Below are 20,245 nucleotides of genomic sequence, written 5' to 3'. Positions count from 1 at the left end.
CAGTTTGTTTCTATAGAAACAGAGTGTGGATATTTCTGTTACAGAGATAATTCAGATATCAATCTGCACACACTGAAATGTACCTGTATCAACTATATGTGGCTTTGGTACACAATTAAAATCATATTATTCTAAGGAGCCATTGAAATGTACTTACAGTTTTTGTTTATTATGGAAAACAAAACAAAACAAAAAACTCCCTTCTGCTTCCAGAAAATGTCTGTGTTGTACAATTGTTAGAGAACGATGGATGACTGGCTGAGTTGGAAATAAAACAATGTTGCCAGTTCTAAGGTAGCAACTGTGTCAGCCTTTTCTACTTGGATTCAATTCCTGTTAAATTCAGTTTAGCAGATGTTTGCCAATTATAGCCAAATTAAATATTCATATATACTTTTTAATCCACTTTGTAGACAAGATCTATGAAAGCCAAGATGGCCTGCTAAGATTACAGGCATGCAGAATTATGCCCAATTTCCAAATGTTATCTTGTAAAATGTTCTAGAGATCTGAAATTAAAACTAATTTGAAATTAAAACTATGAGAAGCCATTTCCTTCAGGGTGGGCACAGGCTCTCCACTAAAAGAGTGGCACTCGCATTGTTTTACTGGAGCCCAGGGCTGGATGGATTACTATTCTCAAAACAGACTTGATGTCAACACAGTTTGATTACCCAAAGGTGCTGTGATCTACCTATGTCTTTTCCACTAAGTACTCAGCATTTTAATGGCCTTAGACTCATGCCGGATTACTGAAGACCTGAGACCATTGCAGATATAAATCTTCCCCCGTAAGCCTCATGAGCCTACCTGGATTTCAGGCCAGAGAAGAGCCTACAGCCTCTTACCAAAGAAGAAGAGCAAGCCAAACGGGTCCTCATCACCAATGCAGAATTTTGAAATCATGTTCTCCTTTTATCGAATGAGTTTGATATCATCTAGCTACGCAAAAGCCGGTATTTTGAAAGTGTTCAGTAGATAGAAACTCAGGGAAGCACATTTTACGAACCATCTCCTTTAACTATATTGGCTTTATTTCCATATTGACAAAACAATAATCTTGCACCCACAAAAACAGCCCTGAGTGTTTGGGGTTGCTGATTCAAGTCTGACTCTCCTGGACCATGGGCGTTACAATTCTCAGCCATGAGGACAGTGGCCATGAACACTGCAAACTGTGTTATCCTAGAGACTGCTTTCTCCATGTGGGCTGGCGCAGACAGAACACAATGCATGCTCTGGAAAGGACTTTCTACTGATCCAGCCACACCCTGCTTAAGGCCCCAAGTAACCTTCTGGTTTGAGAACACAGTCTGGTGTCTACAACTTGTACTGCTGGAGGGATATTTTAACCTTCCTTATGTTTGGGCACCGTCTTTTCTTAATCTTTCATCTTCTCAGTTTCTTTCCTAAGCCAAAGAAGTATTTTTATATTAAGCCAAGAGCAGCTGCTGCATGAGCCATGGAGCAGTGCTTGGTGATGCTAACAGCGGAGCTGACCCAGTGCCAGTTACCGGAGAAATCAAAGCAGCTGTGGGTAATACAGAGGCTTCAGCAGGCCTTGCCTGCGGGTGCCCTGTCTTGACATCAGACAACATGGGGTGGCTACCAAGAACCAAGTTTTCTAACTAAGCACTCGATCCCCTTTGCATTCCATCTGGAATTTTGGAGTTTACCAAATCTGCCTCCCTCACAGATAGATGCCATTTGTCTGCCGGCCTGGAACACATCACCAAGCGATGTTTTACCTACTCATTATCATCAATTCATTATCATCACTTATCTCCACCTCCGGTACAGGACATGCTTTTATGCCATTCCCATCTTTAACTGTTCAGCAATTCTCTGACCTCCCCCAAACTCTAGACTCCAGCATCATACAGAGGTATGATGCCAAAAAGCAGCATGCGCTGTTGCAACAGGGTCAGGAAACACGGAGATGGAGGTCATGATTCTTGTTCTTAGGGGATCAAATGCTGAGGAGATGTTTACTAACAGGTGACTAACTGTTGGTGCAGCCCTCGCAAAGGAGAGCCGGATATGGAAAGAGGAGGGTATCAGAAAGGTCAGAGAAGAGAAGTTGGGTCAAGTAGTTGTGGGAGTATGAAGTGTGAGTCATTTTATAAAAAGGGAGGAGGTAGGGAGAAGGGTGGGGTTCAGGAGGTCGTGACGCTGGAGATAACGGGAAACTGCTGCAAAGCCTTAAGGCGGGATGGAAGGTGTCCTCATGCCCACCCAACCACACTGTGCACTCACCATCACTGCACACTCGGGTAACCGTCCCCCCCACCCCCCGTCACCAAGCCTCACAGAACTCTTTAAGGCCTAGGTTTTAAAGTGATTTAAAATAAGTGGTTGGCTTCTGAATTAAAAATAGCTCCCCACACGCCTGCCTGTCACCTATTTAAATAATGAATATCTTATGAGAATTGTTTTCCTATCAGACAGCACGAGGCCTAAGAGAAGGACCTATTTAAAAAAAAAAAAAAACCTGGATGTATCTATAGTGAGATTATAAAATATTTACTTGTAGTGTTTCCCACATGGTATGTATGTATGTATTTATTATGTATACAGAGTTCTGCTTACATGTACACCTGCATGACACAAGAGGACACCAGATATCATTACAGATGGTTGTGAGCCACCATGTGGTTGCTGGGAGTTGAACTCAGGACCTTTGGAAGAACAGTAGTCAGTCCTCTTAACCTCTGAGCCATCTCTCCAGCCCCTCCCACATGGTATTTTGTTAGTGGTATTATTAAAAATAAATAAATAAATAAATAAATAAAATTCCCATGGAAGGAAATGCACGGAAAAAATAAGTTCAGTAGCTGATGGAACACATCTTCGTGACTCTCAACCTTTGAATGCTTTTTTTTTTCTTTCAAAATTTTTTTTGTTGTTGAGAATTGAACCCAGGCCCTTGTGTATGCTGAGCATGTCCTTAGGTTCCTGAGCCTCACCATTGGGTCCCTCCAATTTTTAAAGCCAACTGTAAGAATATATTTTTTAACGACTTACTTATTTTATGTATATGAATGTTTTGTCTACATGTACATCAAAAGACACCAAAAGACGTCAGTCATCTGACCCTACGAAACCACAGTTATAGATGGTTGTGAGCCACCACATGGATGCTGGGAATTTAACTCAGAACCTCTGAAAGAGCAACTGGTGCTTCCAACTGCAGAGTCATCTCTCCAGCTCAACGCTTTAAAAATAAACACATCTATTTAAAGAAAATAACAACAAACAAAACCCCAAACAACTACTCCCAAGGCCCTCTCCCCAAAGAAATTTGAGGGGTTGACGTGGGAGAAAATTAGCTCCAAAGCAAAGCCACCACAGACCCTTAATGTTCAACCATTCAACTCTGCCAACTTTGACACCATGGAGTTGTGTCTTCTGTCTGCACCCTCAGCACGCAGAACACTTGGGATGATGAAGAACTAAGAAACTTAAGATGTCTGAGAAAGTAGTGTCAGTAGACTTAAGCCAGCAAAACTGCTCAGGGTAAAGGCGCTTGTGGCTAAGCCAGACAGCTTACACCCTATCTACCCCGGCCCCACCCCCACCTCCTGTGTCTCACGTTGGAGTGACATTTCTGTGCACTGTGCATTCAAATGCTGATTCCTGTGCTGATACAGATCCGATTATAGTGGGCTTCCGCCTTATTGTTATGAAGCGTCTCAGGTCTTAGTATTTCGTAAACATTGTAATCCCATCACCTTCTGATTGGTTAAATAAAGACATGAACAGCCAGTAACGGGGCAGTAGGGGGGAGGAAGGCGGGACTTCTGGACCCTGAGAGGGTCTCAGGTGGGTATTCCACCTGAGGATTCACCTGAGAAGAGCGGATGTGTCGAAGAGAGGTAAAGAACCAGTGGCGGAACATAAATTAAATACAGATTACAGATTAAGTTAAATGGGTAAGCTAGCAGGGACCCATAGCCTAGCTTAAGGCCTAAAGCTACAAATAAACACGTCTCTGTGTCATTCATTATTCAGAGCAAGGGCAAGCATAGAAAAACCACACATTTTACAGACACGCTGTGGCAAGTGTGCTGGAACACATTAAAAAAGATAAAGGAAGATAGCTCATTACTCGCAAAGCCTTCTTTCCCGTTCTGTATTAGAGTGACATCCTCAATACACTTCATTTTCTTTCTTCTTTACAAAGACTTCCTGGGGTTCGGGGTGCAGCCAGTTGGTCAGAGTGCCTGCCTAAAACATGCACCAAGCCCTGGGCTCAATCCCCAGCACCTCCTGATCAGGCACAGTATCTGAAGCTTGCAGTCCCAGCCTCTGATGTGAAGGAAGGAGAATAATAAGTCCAAGGTTATCCTCAGCCGACCTAACTGCCGAGGTTTGCACTACATAAAACCATCTCTAAATACAAATAGGAAGGAGGAAAGGAAGGAAAGAAGGAAGAGAGTCCCATATTTATTACTGAAGCAACCTACTAATGCAGAGCATAGAAAAAAATTGCGTCACCTTAAGTACTGTTCGCTGTGGGTACAGCAGTGACGCTGCTAGCTTGGTGTTTTTCGGTGACAGCTTAAATGAGAGTGTTAGTCACCTGTGAAATTCCTCACAGACCCACTTCCTGGATCCCAGTATCTCAGAATCATATCGGTTTGATTACATTTTTATCAGAATCCACTGTGGGGACTGGGGTAGCGATAAGGGGTGTACTCTCGGGAGGAAGAGAGACAGAGGCTGAGAATCAGGTGAGGGCCCGGTCAGCTCTGTTCCTGCTTCTTGATCCTGAAAGTCTAGTAAAAGGATGCAGCGAGGCGTGAAGTCAGGAGCACACGCCACAGTGATGGGGGAGGGGCGGGGAGAAGGCACGGCAAGGGGAGCTTATTTCTCTTATTGTCACAGTGATCATGTACAGTGTCTTGGCTAGGTGCTGGACCCACTTCCAGTCCCTGAGAACGTTCACTGATGGGCCATCCCCATGCCCACTGGCTGGCGATGAGAAGAGGAGCCAGACTAAAGCCCTGCTTTGAGCAGGGACACAGGGAAACGGGCACAGCAGCCTGCAGGGGGTGGCGATACTTAGTTCCAGAAAGGATGCTTTATCACCCTCTGGTTAACAGGGACCCCGGCAAGCTTCGCATATTTGCTGTCTTCCATCACACACACAAACACAGCCTCATGTGCTTGCTGCTTTCCAACACACACACAAACACACACACGCACACCTTGCTAACTATTTCCAGGTCGGACGGCTTACTTCCACAATCTTCACTTTCCCTAATCCTTTGTCCTTTCTGGTAGGTCCTTTTGGCAGGAAAGATAAAAAGGATTATTCCTCCTTTTCCCGGTGCAACAGGAATAACTGAAGCTTCAGGCTACTTGGATCTAGAGCCAGATCCCAGCTTGCCCTGGGACCAACTGCGTGACTCAAGAGCAAGCACTACTTCAAGCTAAAGCTCCAGCCACCGGCACACGGAGATAACAAAGATAAACCTCACACCTGGTACAAGCCGTGCCAACAAAAACAATACCAGATGCCACAGGCAGAATGTTTACATGTCTTTCAAAGAGAAATTGGTCAGACTGGCAAGACGGCTCATCAAGTGTAGGTGCTTGCTGCCTGATGACCCAAACCCTAAGGATCCGAGCAGAACAAAAAAACTCCATAAGGCTGTCCTCTGACCTCCACAAGTGGGCCCACACACATACGTCATAAGCATACACACAATAACAAAATAAAACAATTTTTTTTTAAATGGGCAAAACAGAGTCACTAAGGAGCCATAATGAATGTCACTCATTCCTCCTCCTGTGAGTGAACCTTTGTGCCCTGAAATTTTGGCATCTCTGAGATTAAACTCTCATTAGACAGACCATGTCTGTTCCCAGCCACCAAGCTTGTTGGAATTTGTGACTATTCACCTAGTTCAGCTTTTTGGAGAGCTGAGTTATCAGGGAGCTAAATATGTCTAAGTGCCCTGAGTCCACTTTCAGATATGAAGGTAGCTTCCAACAACACTCAAAAGTGTGCCAGGCATAAAGGCTGCCACTCAGAAAGAGCCAGGAACTATTCCAAGAATGGCAGACATAGGGCCATCCTTACCTAGAACCAACACCCACAAGCCACCTGGTGCTATGGGGACATTCCCACTGAGGCTCACATAACTTACGGGAAAGCAGCCCAGGTTTGAATCAAAGGGGAAGTGTGTTAGTCTGTTTACAGCCGGCTGCCATCCCTTGGCCTCATTTCCAAGTCAACACAAACCATCAAGAAGACTTTCCCCTCGGTGAAAGCACAAGGCTGTAAACAGGAACTGCTATTAAGAAAACAACAGCTACTGAAAGTTGAGGATTCTGTTGGGCCGCCTCCAGCTGAGAGCACAGCCTGTGTGCCAGTCACCCACTCCTCTAGGCAACAAAATGTCAGGGCTGCATCTGTGAACTTCCAGTGAGATTCCCAAGGTGCTAGAAACGGGCCCACCCACAGCCTCCCATGAGATCCACTCAGTGAGATTTCACCCTGAGTGATCCACTCTGAGATCCACTCGGAACCCAGTAAGAGGTAGCAATAGGGCCACTGAGATGGATGGGCAGATAAAGGCACTTGCCTGATTTGCAATCTAAAAATAAAGGGTAAACACGCAACTTAGGAAAGAGTTGTCAATGACTATTTGGCACTGACCTGGGATCCTATTGAGTGTCACCCAAAAGTGTTCGTCAGGGCTATAGGTATCTTTAGACCACTCCAAGAGATCAATGGCCCTCTTGTCGCTCATGATTAAGTTGACGAAGTCTCTGGTGAGGGCCACATACGCCGTGCCAAAGTAGATGGTCAGCTGGTGTGGAGGGGGAGCTTTCAAAATATTTGTTTTCTTCATAAAAAATCCACCTTTGCCTGTGCGTTCTTGATGGACGTACTTAGTCCGCTCAACGGCGTGCTGAGGGGGCAGAACCCCTGGGGTGATGTTTTTCCCCTTAAATCTCTTCAGGTAGCTAACGATTTCCTTGTTGGTTTTCAGAGGGAAGTCCTGGCCGCAGGTGTTGATGACATATTTCCAGGGGACCTCGGAGGCCACCAGATCTTTCATGCAGTTCAGGTCAGCCTGGAGCCGGGAGAAGCCACCGTAGACCACCCTTTCGGTCTCGGAAGCCAGGAAAGCGTTGGGGAAGCACTGGAGTAACTGCCGCACCGCCCCTTTAAACTCCCTGCTGGCCTTTTCGTCCACGTGCATGCAGTAGACATTCTGGGGCGCGTAGATGGCCCTGAAGAGCCTTTCAAACGTGCCGAAGTCTTTGTGGATCACCATGGCGTAGGCCAGGGGGAAGGCAGCCTCCTCTTCGGACAGGGGGCTGGTGATATAGTGGCTCTGGGTCCGGTACCGCTGGCAAGAGATACCTCCCAAAGGATGTGGCGATGTGTTCCCCGACACGGAGAACGTCTGATTTTGCGAGCCGTAATCGCAGGCGATGACAGACGTCCTTTCGCGGGAGCTGTTGAGCCGCTGGTAGAGGTTGGCAGGGCTCAACTGGCTTTGATAAAAGACCACAAAAATCACCACGCTGAGCGCAGTCAAGAAGAAGACGCAACTCAGCCGTAGGTTCATTATTTTCAGTTCCGGGCGAGACGAATTCTCACCGGAGACTGAGAAGTGATCGAGCCCAGGCGCGAGAGCCTCCTCCAGATCCGCCGGCTTCTCCCGCAGAGGTGCGGGCTCGCGCTGCCCAGCTCTCAAACCGCGGGTCTCCCGTGCTTCCGATTCTGCTCCATCCTCCCGGACCGGCTGGAGATGCTCGGCTTCCCCGCCGCACGCTGGCATCCGAATCCTGAACCCCCTCGGAGCCGAGTCCCCGCTGGCAGGAGCTCAGCCCCGCCCAGCCAGGGAAATCTCCTCGTTTGCACACGAAAAGCAAAGAGGTGCCTCGGAGCCAGCCAGCGGCGTTGTGGAACCGACTTTCTCAAAGCATCAACCCCACCCACCTTCCCTCCTTCCATCTGAGCGGCTCCCTTCGGTCGCGTTCCAGAAGAGGGAGCTCTATTTGGGGAGTGTGTAGGGCGACCGCAACTCGCTGTTTCTCTGTTTCTCTTCTTTCTAGTCGCTGTTTGTTTGTTTGTTTATTTATGTTTTTCATTTCAGTGTTATCTCCGGCCCTGGGCAGAGACAGAGGCACGGAAAAAGGGCATTGCAACACCCTCAATAGATAATCAGCAGAGAGAGAGAGAACACAAACTTTGCGGTGAGGTGTGCAGGATTAAATCATTCCGATGTGTTCTGCTTACTCAGACTTACGAGAAGAGGAAATAAGAATCAAGCCGTGGGACACCCGCTAAAGCCGACTTCACACGCAGAGGGTCCGAGCAAACGCACCTTTGCCTGCGTGCTACGTCGAAATGCGATAGCCACTGGTTTCTGTTTCACACAGAGCTTCCGATGCCTAGAACTGCCAACACAAGTATTATTTGCAATATTCGAGGACCTAGCTACTAAGCGTCTCTCTACAGCAGGGTGCCATCACGTTGGTGGTCATTCTGTAACACTCCTGGGATTCTCTCTTGTCTCTTTCCCACCCTCCACCACCCACTGTGCTCTCCCACTTCCTGGCCTCTGAAGAAAGAACAAATGTTCCTGGGCCGTTGTAAAATTCCTGGAAGTATCTGTCACTGTGACTCAGGGAAACCAGGAAGAGCAGGTCTGGTTACCAGGCTCGGGATTCTCTTAGCTTACCTGTGCACCAGCTTACAGAGAAAGTGGAATGCTTTGGGGGAAACCAAGGCAGGTCCTACGGCTATTTCCAGGTTGAACACCCTGCCCCCTCTCTCCCTGTCCCACTCTGCCCACTTCCCACCATTCACTGTTCTGACGGAGCAGCAGCCAGGGAGGAGCCATCAAGACCGATTAGGAATGGTCTCCATACACTTGGAAAGCTGCCAAACAGGGACCTCTGACATGGCCAAACACAATTTCTTTGATTTACAGGTGAGGAGACCTAGGAGGATAGAAACGGTCTTCCCACAGCCACGGAACCATCGACCGTGCTCACCTCCAGATGGGGAGGCCAGCCTCCTCGCTAAACTCCTACGTTATCACATGGACCAGGGAGAAGTCCCCTGCCTCTTCAGTCACCGGGCCCTCCCTCTATGAAATGGCAAGTAAAAATGCCTAGCTGTAGCTTTTGTTTCACAAGGTTGTCCGTGAAATTAAATGAGATCCCTTCTGCTCGTGCCTTACAAGGAAGCTGGCTTTACAAGGAAGCTGGCTTTGCCGAGGGTGGATTGACAAGTGTTCCCTGTGTTACTCTTCTGAAAAACGGCCTACATTTCTGATCCTGTTAATGAACTGATACTTTGATTTCTGTTCGTTCGTTTGTTTCCAGATAGAATTTTTCTGTGTAGCTAGCGTTAGCTGCCCTGGAAGCCACTCTGTAGACTGGGCTGGCTTTGAACTCACCACCTGCCTCTGCTTCCCTGAGTGCTGGGACTAAAGGCCTGCGCCACCACACCCAGTTCATGCTAAGGCTTCTAGGTGAGCTAATTAATCCCCCAAACTCACACCTTACTCTTAACACAGGGTGGCAGTACATGCCTGTGGCCTTCAGCCCTTGCAAGGCTGAGATAGGAAAATTGCAAATTCCAAACTCTTGGCTAGTCTAGACTACAGATGAGACCCTGTCTTAGAAAACCAATCAAGCAGGACAGGCTGTCAGACACCTTTAATCCCAGCACTACAGAGGCAGGAAGATCGCTGTGAGTTTGAGGCCAACCTGGTTTACAAAGAAAGTTCCAGGACAGTTGGGGTTACACAGAGAAAGCTTGTCGCAAGCAAGCAAGCAAACACACACACACAACTAAACAAAACCCTTTTCTTCCTTTATCATTGACCTCCCCAGTTTGGCCCAGGAGAAAAATAACACAGAGAGAGAGACAGAGGGAGAAAGAGAGAGCTAGCTATATAAAGAGAATACTTGAATAAACCGTTCTCATAGCTTCATTCCTTTGTGCAAAATATATCCTTGGTTGGGCTGTGGCTAAGGGGAAGTTAAGAGATTTCAGTTTTGCTCCTTCCCTTTGACTCAACCTGATCTCACAAAGGGAGTACTTGTGGTGGATGCCAAAATAAAGTGAACTCACCAATTCACATCAAGCTGACTGAACAGGAGGGATGGAAGTAAAGTGGGAGGCTGAGGAGTTGCCACATGATTTATGGTTTAAAGCCATGGTGTAGAGGCCTCCCTTAAACCAATGGTATACTTCAGCAACCACTTCTACAATTTGCCCTGGCACGTCCGCCCTAGCTCCGATGAATGGACTGAGAGGAATCTGTGATGTCTTTTTATTGGCTGGCCTCAGCAGTGGGTTTGTGTTGCCCGGTCTCTGTGGTAACCGAGCAGGCGTTTTTTTTTTTTTTTCCTTCCAGCAAATGATTGCGAGGGCTGAGCTAGTACCTTCTGACAAGGACATTATTTCTGCTCTGCTCACTCTAGTTGCATATAACTGCTGAAAACTGTCCTCGAGTGATCTTTCCTCTCGGCGGCTCGGGGTAACCTTTATGGTCACAAAGAGACAGAAGAAGGCTAACAGCAAACATAGTTGGGCCCACATACCAGCAAAGAACCGAGCAATGAGAGGAGGCTGGGGTAGGAGCAAAGGGACTTCTCATTAACCTTGACTTTTACTTCCACTTAATAAAGAACAGGATTGGGACTCTGGGTGTGATTTTGGCTATAGAACCGAGATGATGTTTGTTTATTTATTTATTAAGTGACATAATATTGGCATACGCATAGCATAGTATTGTCACTCAGTACACTCTCATAGCATATCAGTGTATTTCACATTTTCATTGCTCAATCACCACCAATTCTCCGTTAGGAGCCCTCTCTCTCCTTGTGCTGGGGACTTGGAAAGGCAGAATTCATTGGTTTCAATCATGGCTGCCCTACTGTGCCACACAACACAAGCAGGCTTCCCAGACGGACTCTACCCAGCCACAGGTTGGACCCTGCACGCCCTTGTTCGAGACCACTCCATCCTGTTCTCGTGTGGAAGGCTTCAGTTGTGTCTATCCAGCAACTTCGAAGAAGGAAGTCAAAAAGTAAGCAGGAAACTCCCCCCCCCCCCCCCGCAACCAAAACAGTAATCACAAACTGTGGGTAAGCCCTGTGCTCCCCCACGGTGCTAGTGGGTGTGGCTACTGCCTGGCCAAGGTACAAGGCCATCAGAAAAGGGAGGGGATGGTGCAGAGGGAAGGAGACCTGTACCCCCGCTCTCCCAAAACAAGCAGCTCACTTGCCGTGCCAGTAACCAACACTGCACTGAACTGGGGAACCAATGCTGCCGGCTCTTCCAATGTTCCTTAAAATCAAAGTTCATACATGCACCCCCCCACACACACACCTGTAGCTGATCCTTGAGAGGACATTTTTACCACTTTCTATTTCCGCATCAAAACTCAGGCAGCATTAGTCTCTTTGGAAGCCGGCCTTCTTAACTCTAATATACCACTGTAACGAACTTTCTCAAAGCCAAGCCAGGATGTGTGACTGGCAGACAGAGTCATCCTACTGGGAGCCACAGGCGATAGCCCAAGAATGAAGCAGGTTCAAGTTCAAACTCACTTGAGATCATTTGGATTCCAACTAGCCATCACAGTACAGCTCAGAATCCATCTTTTTACTTAAGCTCTGCTTATGTAAGCCAACACTGGGTTTGAATTCACTTACATAACCAGGCTGCCTTCATAGTCTCAGCAATCCCCGTCTCAGCCTCCTGAGACCGGAGATTAGAATCATATGCCAGTACCTTGTCTCCTTACAGTGGCCATCTTGTTATTTTCTAAGACCAACACCTCAAGTCCTTACAGGTAAATTACTCTCTGTGAAAGGACTCGCAAACCGTGAAGCTCAATGCCACTGAGTCTAGATCAATGGCAGATGTTCCTCTGAAAATAATCAGAGTAGAAAGGCTAAAATAGAAATACAAACTAACACACATAATTTCTGTGTCCTGCTTGAAAACCGCTCTGTTCTTTCCTGAGAAAACAACAACTGGCAGATGCTCCAGGGACCTACTCTTGAAAGGTCACACAGGCTTCAGCAGTGGCCTCAGGGGACTGTGGTAGAAGAAGCCTGGGGCCAGGCCACAGCATCCTGAAGGCAAGGATGAAGACAAGGGTTGGATTTCCATCGCCAAGCTGGATGCTTAGTCAAGGATATAAAGAACAAGTAAGTCCCTGGGGCTGGAGAGATGGCTCAGCAGTTAAGCGCACTGAGTCCTCTTTCAGAGGCCCTGGGTTCAAATCCCAGCACCCTCATGGCAGCTCTCACTCATCTGTAACTTGGTGATCTGACACCTTCGCACAGACATGCTCGCAGGCAAAATACCAATGCACATAAAAATAAATAAACAAATGAATAAATAAATGTTTTTTTTTTAAGTCCCTGGAGAAGAGCAGTCTTTTCCCGCTGCCCATCAAGTGTTTAAGATTATTGGCTTTTTTCCTATGGGCATCCCTCAAGCATAAGGCTTTGTAGATGAGGCTAGAGTCGAAGCAAACTCATTTTGGCCATCAGACTAGGTTCAAGATTTTGTCACCATCAGAGAATAAAACGGTCAAGATGGCCTGAATGTTAAATACTCTACTGTGGCCAAGATCAACTAATCCTGTGCAGGCAGGCTGCTAAGATGACAAAGTCCTAAACCCCACACAATCCTATGACAGGTGACAGAAGCCTGGGCTGACTCCCATCCACCCCTTCTGTGTCCAAGAAGCTGATGCCGATGGCTGGTTTTAAGGACTGTTCCACGTCAGCAGACGGTGACTGACACCTGGCGGACTTCACCAAGGCCACTTTTGATGCTATCTCCAAGACATAGAGCCCCCAACCTGACCACCGACCTCTGGAAAGACCGTTACCCTGTTCATCAAATCTGTCCTAGACCATTTTCTGAAATCTCTATTCATAGACCATTTCATGTTCCACAGGACTTAGGACCCACATACATTTTGTTGCTCTTTGTTTTTCAAGACGGGAGTCTCCTGTATCCCAGACTGGCCTTGAATTCCCTATGTTACCAAGGATGAGCTTCTATTTCTGATCCATTTGTCTGTATCTTCTAAGGGCTAGGATTACAGGCATGAGCCAACCCTGCCTGGGCAAGCAATCTACCAACTGAGCTATTTCCCCAGCACCCTTATAGAGTTTTACCCAAGAAAAATCAAGTGAGTTAAGCCTGATTTTTAAACAACAACAAAGCCCCCACAGAAATATGTCCAATAGTAAATATCCTAAGCTTGCGGTTAGCTCATTCACTCATTCTCTTGCTGCCCATTCCATACCGCTGTCCTACCACAAACATGACTAAATCGCCCTGTGACTGTTTTGCAGCAAAGCTCGAGTGTGTGGACACTGAAATCCGTAAGTAACATAACGCTTCCTGTCATGAGGCAGATCTGATCTTTTGATGCTATTCTCAACTCGCTGAAAATCAACCCAGGGCTGGAGAGATGACTCAGTGATTAAGGGCACATGGACTGCTCCTGTATAATATCTGGAATCTATTCACAGCATCCATGTCACAGCTCACAACCTTGTTTTGTGTCCATTTATTTGAAAATGTCCAGACAACGGGATCTTGGAGATACAGGCGTCTGGCAGCAGTGATGACGTAAAATGTCTCTCATCTTCCCGTCTGGTTGGTGCTTGGTGGAGACTACATGCTTAGCTTGTGGGAGGCAGAGATTCAGTTCCCAGCACTAGTACTGTAAGATGGACAAACCAAGTCCTGGGAGATCTAATGCCCTCTCTGGCCTCCACAAGCATCAAGCATATGCGTGGTACACAGACATACATGCAGGCCAAACACTCAGACACATAAAACAGCTTTTAAAAATTTCTTAAAGAAAGAAAGAAAAAACAAACAAACAAACAAACAAAAAACTGAAGCTGGGGATGGTGGTGCACACCTTTAGTCCCAGCACTGATAGGAAAAGACACACAGTTCTCTATGAGTTTAAGGTCAGCCTGGTCTACACAGTGAGTTCCAGGACAGCAAGGGCTACATAGGGAAATGTTGCCTTGAAAAAAAAAACAAATAAACAAAACCAATAAACAAATAAACAAATAAGTAAACAGGAATCAGAAATGGAGGAGAAAAGAGTCGACAATACCAACACAGGCCACAGGAAGACCCCAGGCTATCTTGGGCTTATTGATCACTGCCCTAGATTTTCTTTCTTTTTTTTTTTTTCTACTCCCCCAGGCTGCGTCTTAAGTGTGGTTGAAATCCACTGTAACATCTGCATCTTTCTCCAGGACGAAGCATGAAGTGTTGAAAACCTCGATCATCTTCATATAAGCATAGGGAGCCCATTTACCTACACTATCTGTTTGAGAAGTCACAATGCTGGATTTAAATAGAGTTTTGACAAGTAACCGACACTTTTAACCTCAAGTTCCTCATTTGTAGGATGCAGATAGCAGAAGCTACTTGTTGTGGGCATTAAACATGGCACTAGGGTACACAAAAGACTTGCACACCCATACTGTGGTGCCACTGGTTCCTAGTTTCTAAGACGGTGACAAAAGGACCAGGGGTGGATACATTTGCTTGGCGAGCCCTAGACATGTCAGGGCAGTCTGATGCTGCCGTTATGGCGGATGCTCACGCATGTCTGTTTCCTTCTTTCTTCTTCTATAAAATGGTGATACTAAAAGCAAAGTTGCATGGGGATGGAGTGGGGGCTCCATGGTTAAGAGAACTTGATGCTCTCCCAGAGGACCCAGGTTTTATTCCCAGTGCCCACATGGCAACCCACAATTACTTGTAACTCCAGAACCATGGGATCCAACACCCTCTTCTGGCCTCTGCAGATACCAGACGCGTATATGGTACAGAGGCACATATGCAAGCAAAACACACACACATACATGCATTATTAAAAAAAACAGAACAACAACAAAACACAATTAACCTTTTATAGGCCTATTACAGTGTGGTGGCACAATTGTGCACTGTGAGAACATTTGCTGCCTTCAATGTGTCTTGGTTTCTCTATTATTAAATTTAACTGGGGGAGTGTTATTAAATTAATAAATTTATTTGAGAGGCTGGACTCCAGCTCACTATGTTGTTGAGGCTGGCCTTGAACTCCTGATCCTCTTGCCACCTGGCCCCTCCTCCTACCAAGGGCTGGGATTACAAGTGGTGTCTTCCTCTGTGCTCAGCTAAGTCTTCCAATTCAAAAAGGAAAAAGTCTCGGAGAACAGTAATGGCATCTATCTAAAAAGCCACCTGTGTCTTCTCCCTCTATAACTCCACCTGCCTCGCTCATTGTTCCAGGCCCACTGTTCTGCTTCCTTAGGTAAGGTAGCCCTGGGGGTAGCAGTGTTTGCTCACTCTGACAGCTGTAACTCCACCTAAGCAAAAAGCAAGCCCAGAAGAGAACAGGAAACCTCAACCCTACATTTTATATGTGGCTACTTGGTTCCATTTCAAAGAACGGCCAAAGTAACTATTCGTCTTTCGAAACAATTGTCTCCAATGTCTCCTTTGGGAGGAAAAAAAAAAAGTTGCAAATTAATGAGACAATGTTTTTCCTACTGCAGGCCTAATTCTGCATGTTCTTGGGGTCTATTCTTACACCAACTCCTACCAACTGGCTCTCAGACCCACAGGGATTTTGGTTAATTGGGTGTGTCCGTCTTACAGTACTAGTGCTGGGAACTGAATCTCTGCCTCCCACAAGCTAAGCATGTAGTCTCCATCAAGCACCAACCAGACGGGGAGATGAGAGACATTTTATGTCATCACTGCTGCCAGACGCCTGTATCTCCAAGATCCCGTTGTCTGGACATTTTCAAATAAATGGACACAAAACAAGGCAGCCGTTTGCCCCAGTTTCTAATTTCGATAACCTTATGATACTTTTTACTTTGTTTTTTGTTTGTTTTGTTTGTTTGTTTTTTTTAGTTTACCCAATCTACTTTTTCTCAATGGAGTCTGTCATTTGCTTGAGTTTAGATAGTTCATTAGGACGAAGCTTTGGGGCAAATCACCAAATTCAGGTGTTTCTTTTGCTCCCTTGGAAATTACAGCGGACACAAACCTGCCTGCAAGATCTGTCCTGCACTAGTACCACAGTTCTGTAATCTTGATTCTCCCTCTGGTGGGAACTGGCTTTAGTTTCAAGGTGCTGGTACTGGGAACAGAGATATTTTAATCTCTTTGTTGTTGTTGTTACATTCCTTTTTTCTTAAATAATAAAAAAAGCCACTCCAGTTTTAAAGTTGATACACTTGAAATCACTAATGTTTAAAATGAACTTAACTAGGTAGTAACCTTGCTTTGCCTAAGACAGTCAAACTGTGTACTAGTACCATTTGCTCGTTCTGTCAGTTTGTCCTGCAAGAATCTGGAGGCTTGCCTATCCACTGATGCGAGTTGCTGAGCTGCCGGAGAAATCCTTTCTGAACAACCAGTGGAATGCTGAGCAGTTATCGAAAGCGGCACAACTGATGAGAACAGAGATATATAAAGTGCTGATTCTGGCCTGAGACTGTGTAGCAGAGGATGACCTTGAATTTCCGATCCTCCAGTCTCCACCTGCTGAGCGCTGAGATTACAGGTGTCTGCCATCATACTGGCTGATACAGTACTGGAGATCTAATCCAGTTGCATGTTAGCAGCTGAGCTGTGTCTTCAGTCTAATTCTTGATTCTGATATGCCTTGGAAAGAGAAGAGTGAGCAGAAATGAGGTCAAGGAGTCTCAGGGTCACCAGGTAGCCCTGTTTGCCCTGGACTGAGGGAGTTTCCAGAGCCTGTGGTGGTCGCTGCCAAAAACCTGTTAAGTCCTGAACAAAAAGAAACGGTCGCTCTGTGTACCACTGGCCCCATCCACTCCCAGATGGAGAGTCATTAGTGAAAGGTATTACTAATTATTGAATAGCAACTAAACTGATCAGCACGAAAGGGAAAGAAAAACTCAAGTCGTTGGCAAGGCTGGCAAAAGAGCCAAGCCAGCATGGAGTCTGAAGCCCACAGAAAGCCCACATGACCCTTCTTCACATTTTCCCAAACCAGTGAGGTGAGGGAACAGAGTGATTAATATTCATGGGATGGGTCCTCAGTGAACCCAGAAGATGGACGTATAGCAAGCCAAGTACAAATTCTTCCCCTTGTGGACATGGGGTTTTAGTCACAAATGATGAGGAAACCTAAAAAGATGACAATTATTATAAATGAAACCACATTCATCCCCTTTTTTCCCCAGTACATGTGAGTTGGAGGTCTTATGTTGTATGGCATTAATTTTAAAAGGGGGGATGATTTTATGAATGGGAATGTTTATAAGGTAGTCAGAAAGTGCTAAGAGGCCGGAGAATCATTTTAAAGGACAGGCCAATCAACTGGTCATTTTGTCTCTCTGGCTCATAATTTGCAAATTTATGCACTAGATTTGGAACGAAATGCTCCCTTTGGCTTGAAATGCAACCAGTAGCCCTGCTTCCAGCACAAAGAGGAGGCTGTTTTACAGGGAAGTTGTAATGGGAAGCTTGGTTCAGATTGAGGGACTGCCGGGGGAAGTCCAAAAAGTAGTAAGATAATAAAATAAAGATACCCCCCCAAAAAAAGCTGTGAAGTGGGGTACAGGGCAGCTGGCTCAGGCACCAACTGTTTGGGAGAAGAAAAGCCAAAAAGAGAGTGGTTAGCCTTTTCCTGGCATTGTGGGGTCTGAGGAAGGCAGGTTCTATATGGGAAACCAGAGAAGAGCTGGAGTTTGAGGCAGGGCTCTTCCTTCTACAGAACCCCAAGTTAGAGATGGAATTCAGACTTGGATGCCATACAGCTCAATGAGGGAGGAGTTATGCAAACTGGGGTACAGAACAGAGATGGCTACAGAGGAGGTCAAGCAGGAAGAAGCCCTTCCCACAAAGCTAAAACCATTAATTCGACCTGAGCCTCCAGCTCCTTTGGGAAAGAGCCATGTTGTCTCCTCCTGTATCCTAACAGCTAAATTTTGATCTTTTCAATCTGGTGGAAGAGAAAGACCACACGGGATGGAGACTGAGGAAGCTCAAGGTTCAGGGATGCAGGCTGCTCTTGCAAACCCCACCCTACTCTTTCCTAGAACCAAGACACTGAAGAGACGCACAAGACAAGCATGTTTGGAAGCCACTTTCTGCCACTCATGGCTTTGTCCAGAAGCAGCTTAAGAAAGAATAGCACACTGTGTGGGCCAGAAGGCAAGGGAGGTCTCTGAATAGTTCTGTCATGGAGAATAGCATTGAAGGTTAGCTTGTATGGCTAGGGTAATGGCTCAGCAGGTAAGAGCCTGACCTGACTTTGACCTCAGTTCCACTCCTGGACCCACGTGTAAAGCAGATGTAGTGTGTGCTCCATCTATTCCCAGTGCTGCTTGGATGGAGAAGGGGGACAGACAGGAGACCAGTGTAGCAGGCAGAGGAATCCCTGAGTAAGTGAAGTCATGAGTGCGCATGTATTTTGACATGAGCATTGGCCTGTGGAGGACTCCGAGACCAACTGGCCTGTGGGTAAGTTGGCAAAGCCATTTCCCGTATGGGCCAGGCTCAAAAGGAATGGTAAAGCTTCCCTTGGTAGTCTGGGCAACTGTATGTCAGCGTGTTCGCAAAGACTATCAACTGGCAGCTTCCTCCTCTGGGATGTTACAGCTTGAGAATGTTCTCCCACAGAGACCTCCTGTGAAGACAGACTGTGCCCCATCCCCCCACACCGCCATATTTAATGAACTTAATAACCCCATTTCAGGGCTTAGAGAACCACACCTGATCCCAGCTCTATGCACAAGTCCTTTCTTCACTGTCTCACTGGCCCCAGGCAGGGTTCCACCGGCCCAAGCAGCATGGTGCACAGCAGGCCGGACAGCTTCAAGGGCAGATAACCAATCAAAATGGCTGCCTAATGGCACCCTAGGTCCCAGTATTATCTGGGACCTGCACATTGTCTATCCACAGGTCTCTGTATGTTTTCCCACCTCTTGCAAATATTTGATGATTTTTGAGTTTAGAAGAATGTCATTAAGATATATTATATACCTTTAGCACAACAGTAGTATTTGTTTTCCCTGAGATCCATGGTCTATTTTGTCTCAGGTTCTCAGCCACCAAATCGGTCCTTCTATCTATGAATAAACATGCTACTATATGAAAAAAAAAATACCACCTCCTACCCCTGTATCTGAAATTCTTTTTCCATGAAAAACCCTTTCAGCAAGGTCATCTCCTACACCTCACGATAGGGTTTTTTGTGTTTTTTTTTTTTTTTTTGGTTTGGTAACCTTGGCTGTCCTGGAATCACTCTGTAGAGCAGGTTAGCCTCACAGAGATCCACCTGCCTCTGCTTCCCCAGTGCTGGGATTATAGATGCGTACCACCACAGCCCCGTCCTCATGACAGTTTAACTCCATGGGAAAAAAAGAAAAAGTGGCTTTCTAACTTAGATGTGTTCTTGGAAGCCCTGGCCTTTGCTTTGCTGTTCCCTGCTCAGGTTCGCTTCTTCAGGGTACGATGTAGTTTAGTAGATAAGCACACTGCATTAGCTACTTCTCTAATGCTGTGATGAAACACCATGACCAAGGCATAAGGAAGAGTTTATTTCGAGTTCACAACTCCAGAGGGATAGGAGTCCATTCCCATCACAACTGGTGGGTGGAGTACAGAAAGTCCTGAGCGAATGTGTCCTGTTCTACATGGACACCACCATGCAGGTACCAATGCCTCAGCTCCACACGAATGGCAAAGCCTTCCCCGGATGAGGCTCAGAGCGATGGCAATGCCTTCCACAGGTCCAAGAGCAAAAATGTTGACAGCGTGTGCAGAAAGCGTCCACCGCACATTTCTCTCCTCAGATGTTTGGGGTTCCAAGGCTGCTCATGTACAGAGACTGCTCACGTGATGCTGCTTCCAAGAGTGGCTAAACCTCCCTCCTCGTTCGACTGACTGTAATGACCTTTACCTCCTTGCTTATCTCAGTGAATAACCATGTCTCTTGGTTGTGTGCAATTACCCCACCTCCCTGTTCAGCTGCATACAATAAACAGAGTTTCTTGGGTGCTAGAGCTTTTCTCTCCACAAGCCCAGACCACCCACAGGACTCGGTAAGTTGTGACTGCTTACAGAAACTTTGAGAATCAACAGATGTGTTTCTCAGGGCTGTGCCCGGATGAAAGAGTATCCAGGGTGTTAGACTATTCTGAAGGGGCACATGTCTGAAGGCAGTATGCT

General features: G+C 46.4%; 1 protein-coding gene across 4 annotated transcripts in view; it reads right to left on the bottom strand.

Moving 5' to 3' along the window:
* Positions 1-20,245, bottom strand: part of Gcnt2 (glucosaminyl (N-acetyl) transferase 2 (I blood group)) — a 92,937-nt gene that overhangs the window by 25,428 nt on the left and 47,264 nt on the right. The window contains exon 1 of one of the 4 annotated variants that reach the window (XM_021647286.2): positions 6,668-8,991. The exons of the other annotated variants lie outside the window; for them this stretch is intronic. Coding sequence (XP_021502961.1) covers positions 6,668-7,802 — 1,135 coding nt within the window. The 5' untranslated portion in view covers positions 7,803-8,991. Of the gene's footprint in view, positions 1-6,667; positions 8,992-20,245 lie in introns of those variants that run through there. 4 annotated transcript variants of the gene reach the window in all.

The sequence above is a fragment of the Meriones unguiculatus genome, chromosome 19 (assembly GCF_030254825.1).
Source record: "Meriones unguiculatus strain TT.TT164.6M chromosome 19, Bangor_MerUng_6.1, whole genome shotgun sequence".
Classification (NCBI taxonomy): Eukaryota; Metazoa; Chordata; class Mammalia; order Rodentia; family Muridae; genus Meriones; species Meriones unguiculatus.
Note: the sequence above shows the minus strand (reverse complement) of the source record. Positions and strands in the feature narration are given on the sequence as shown.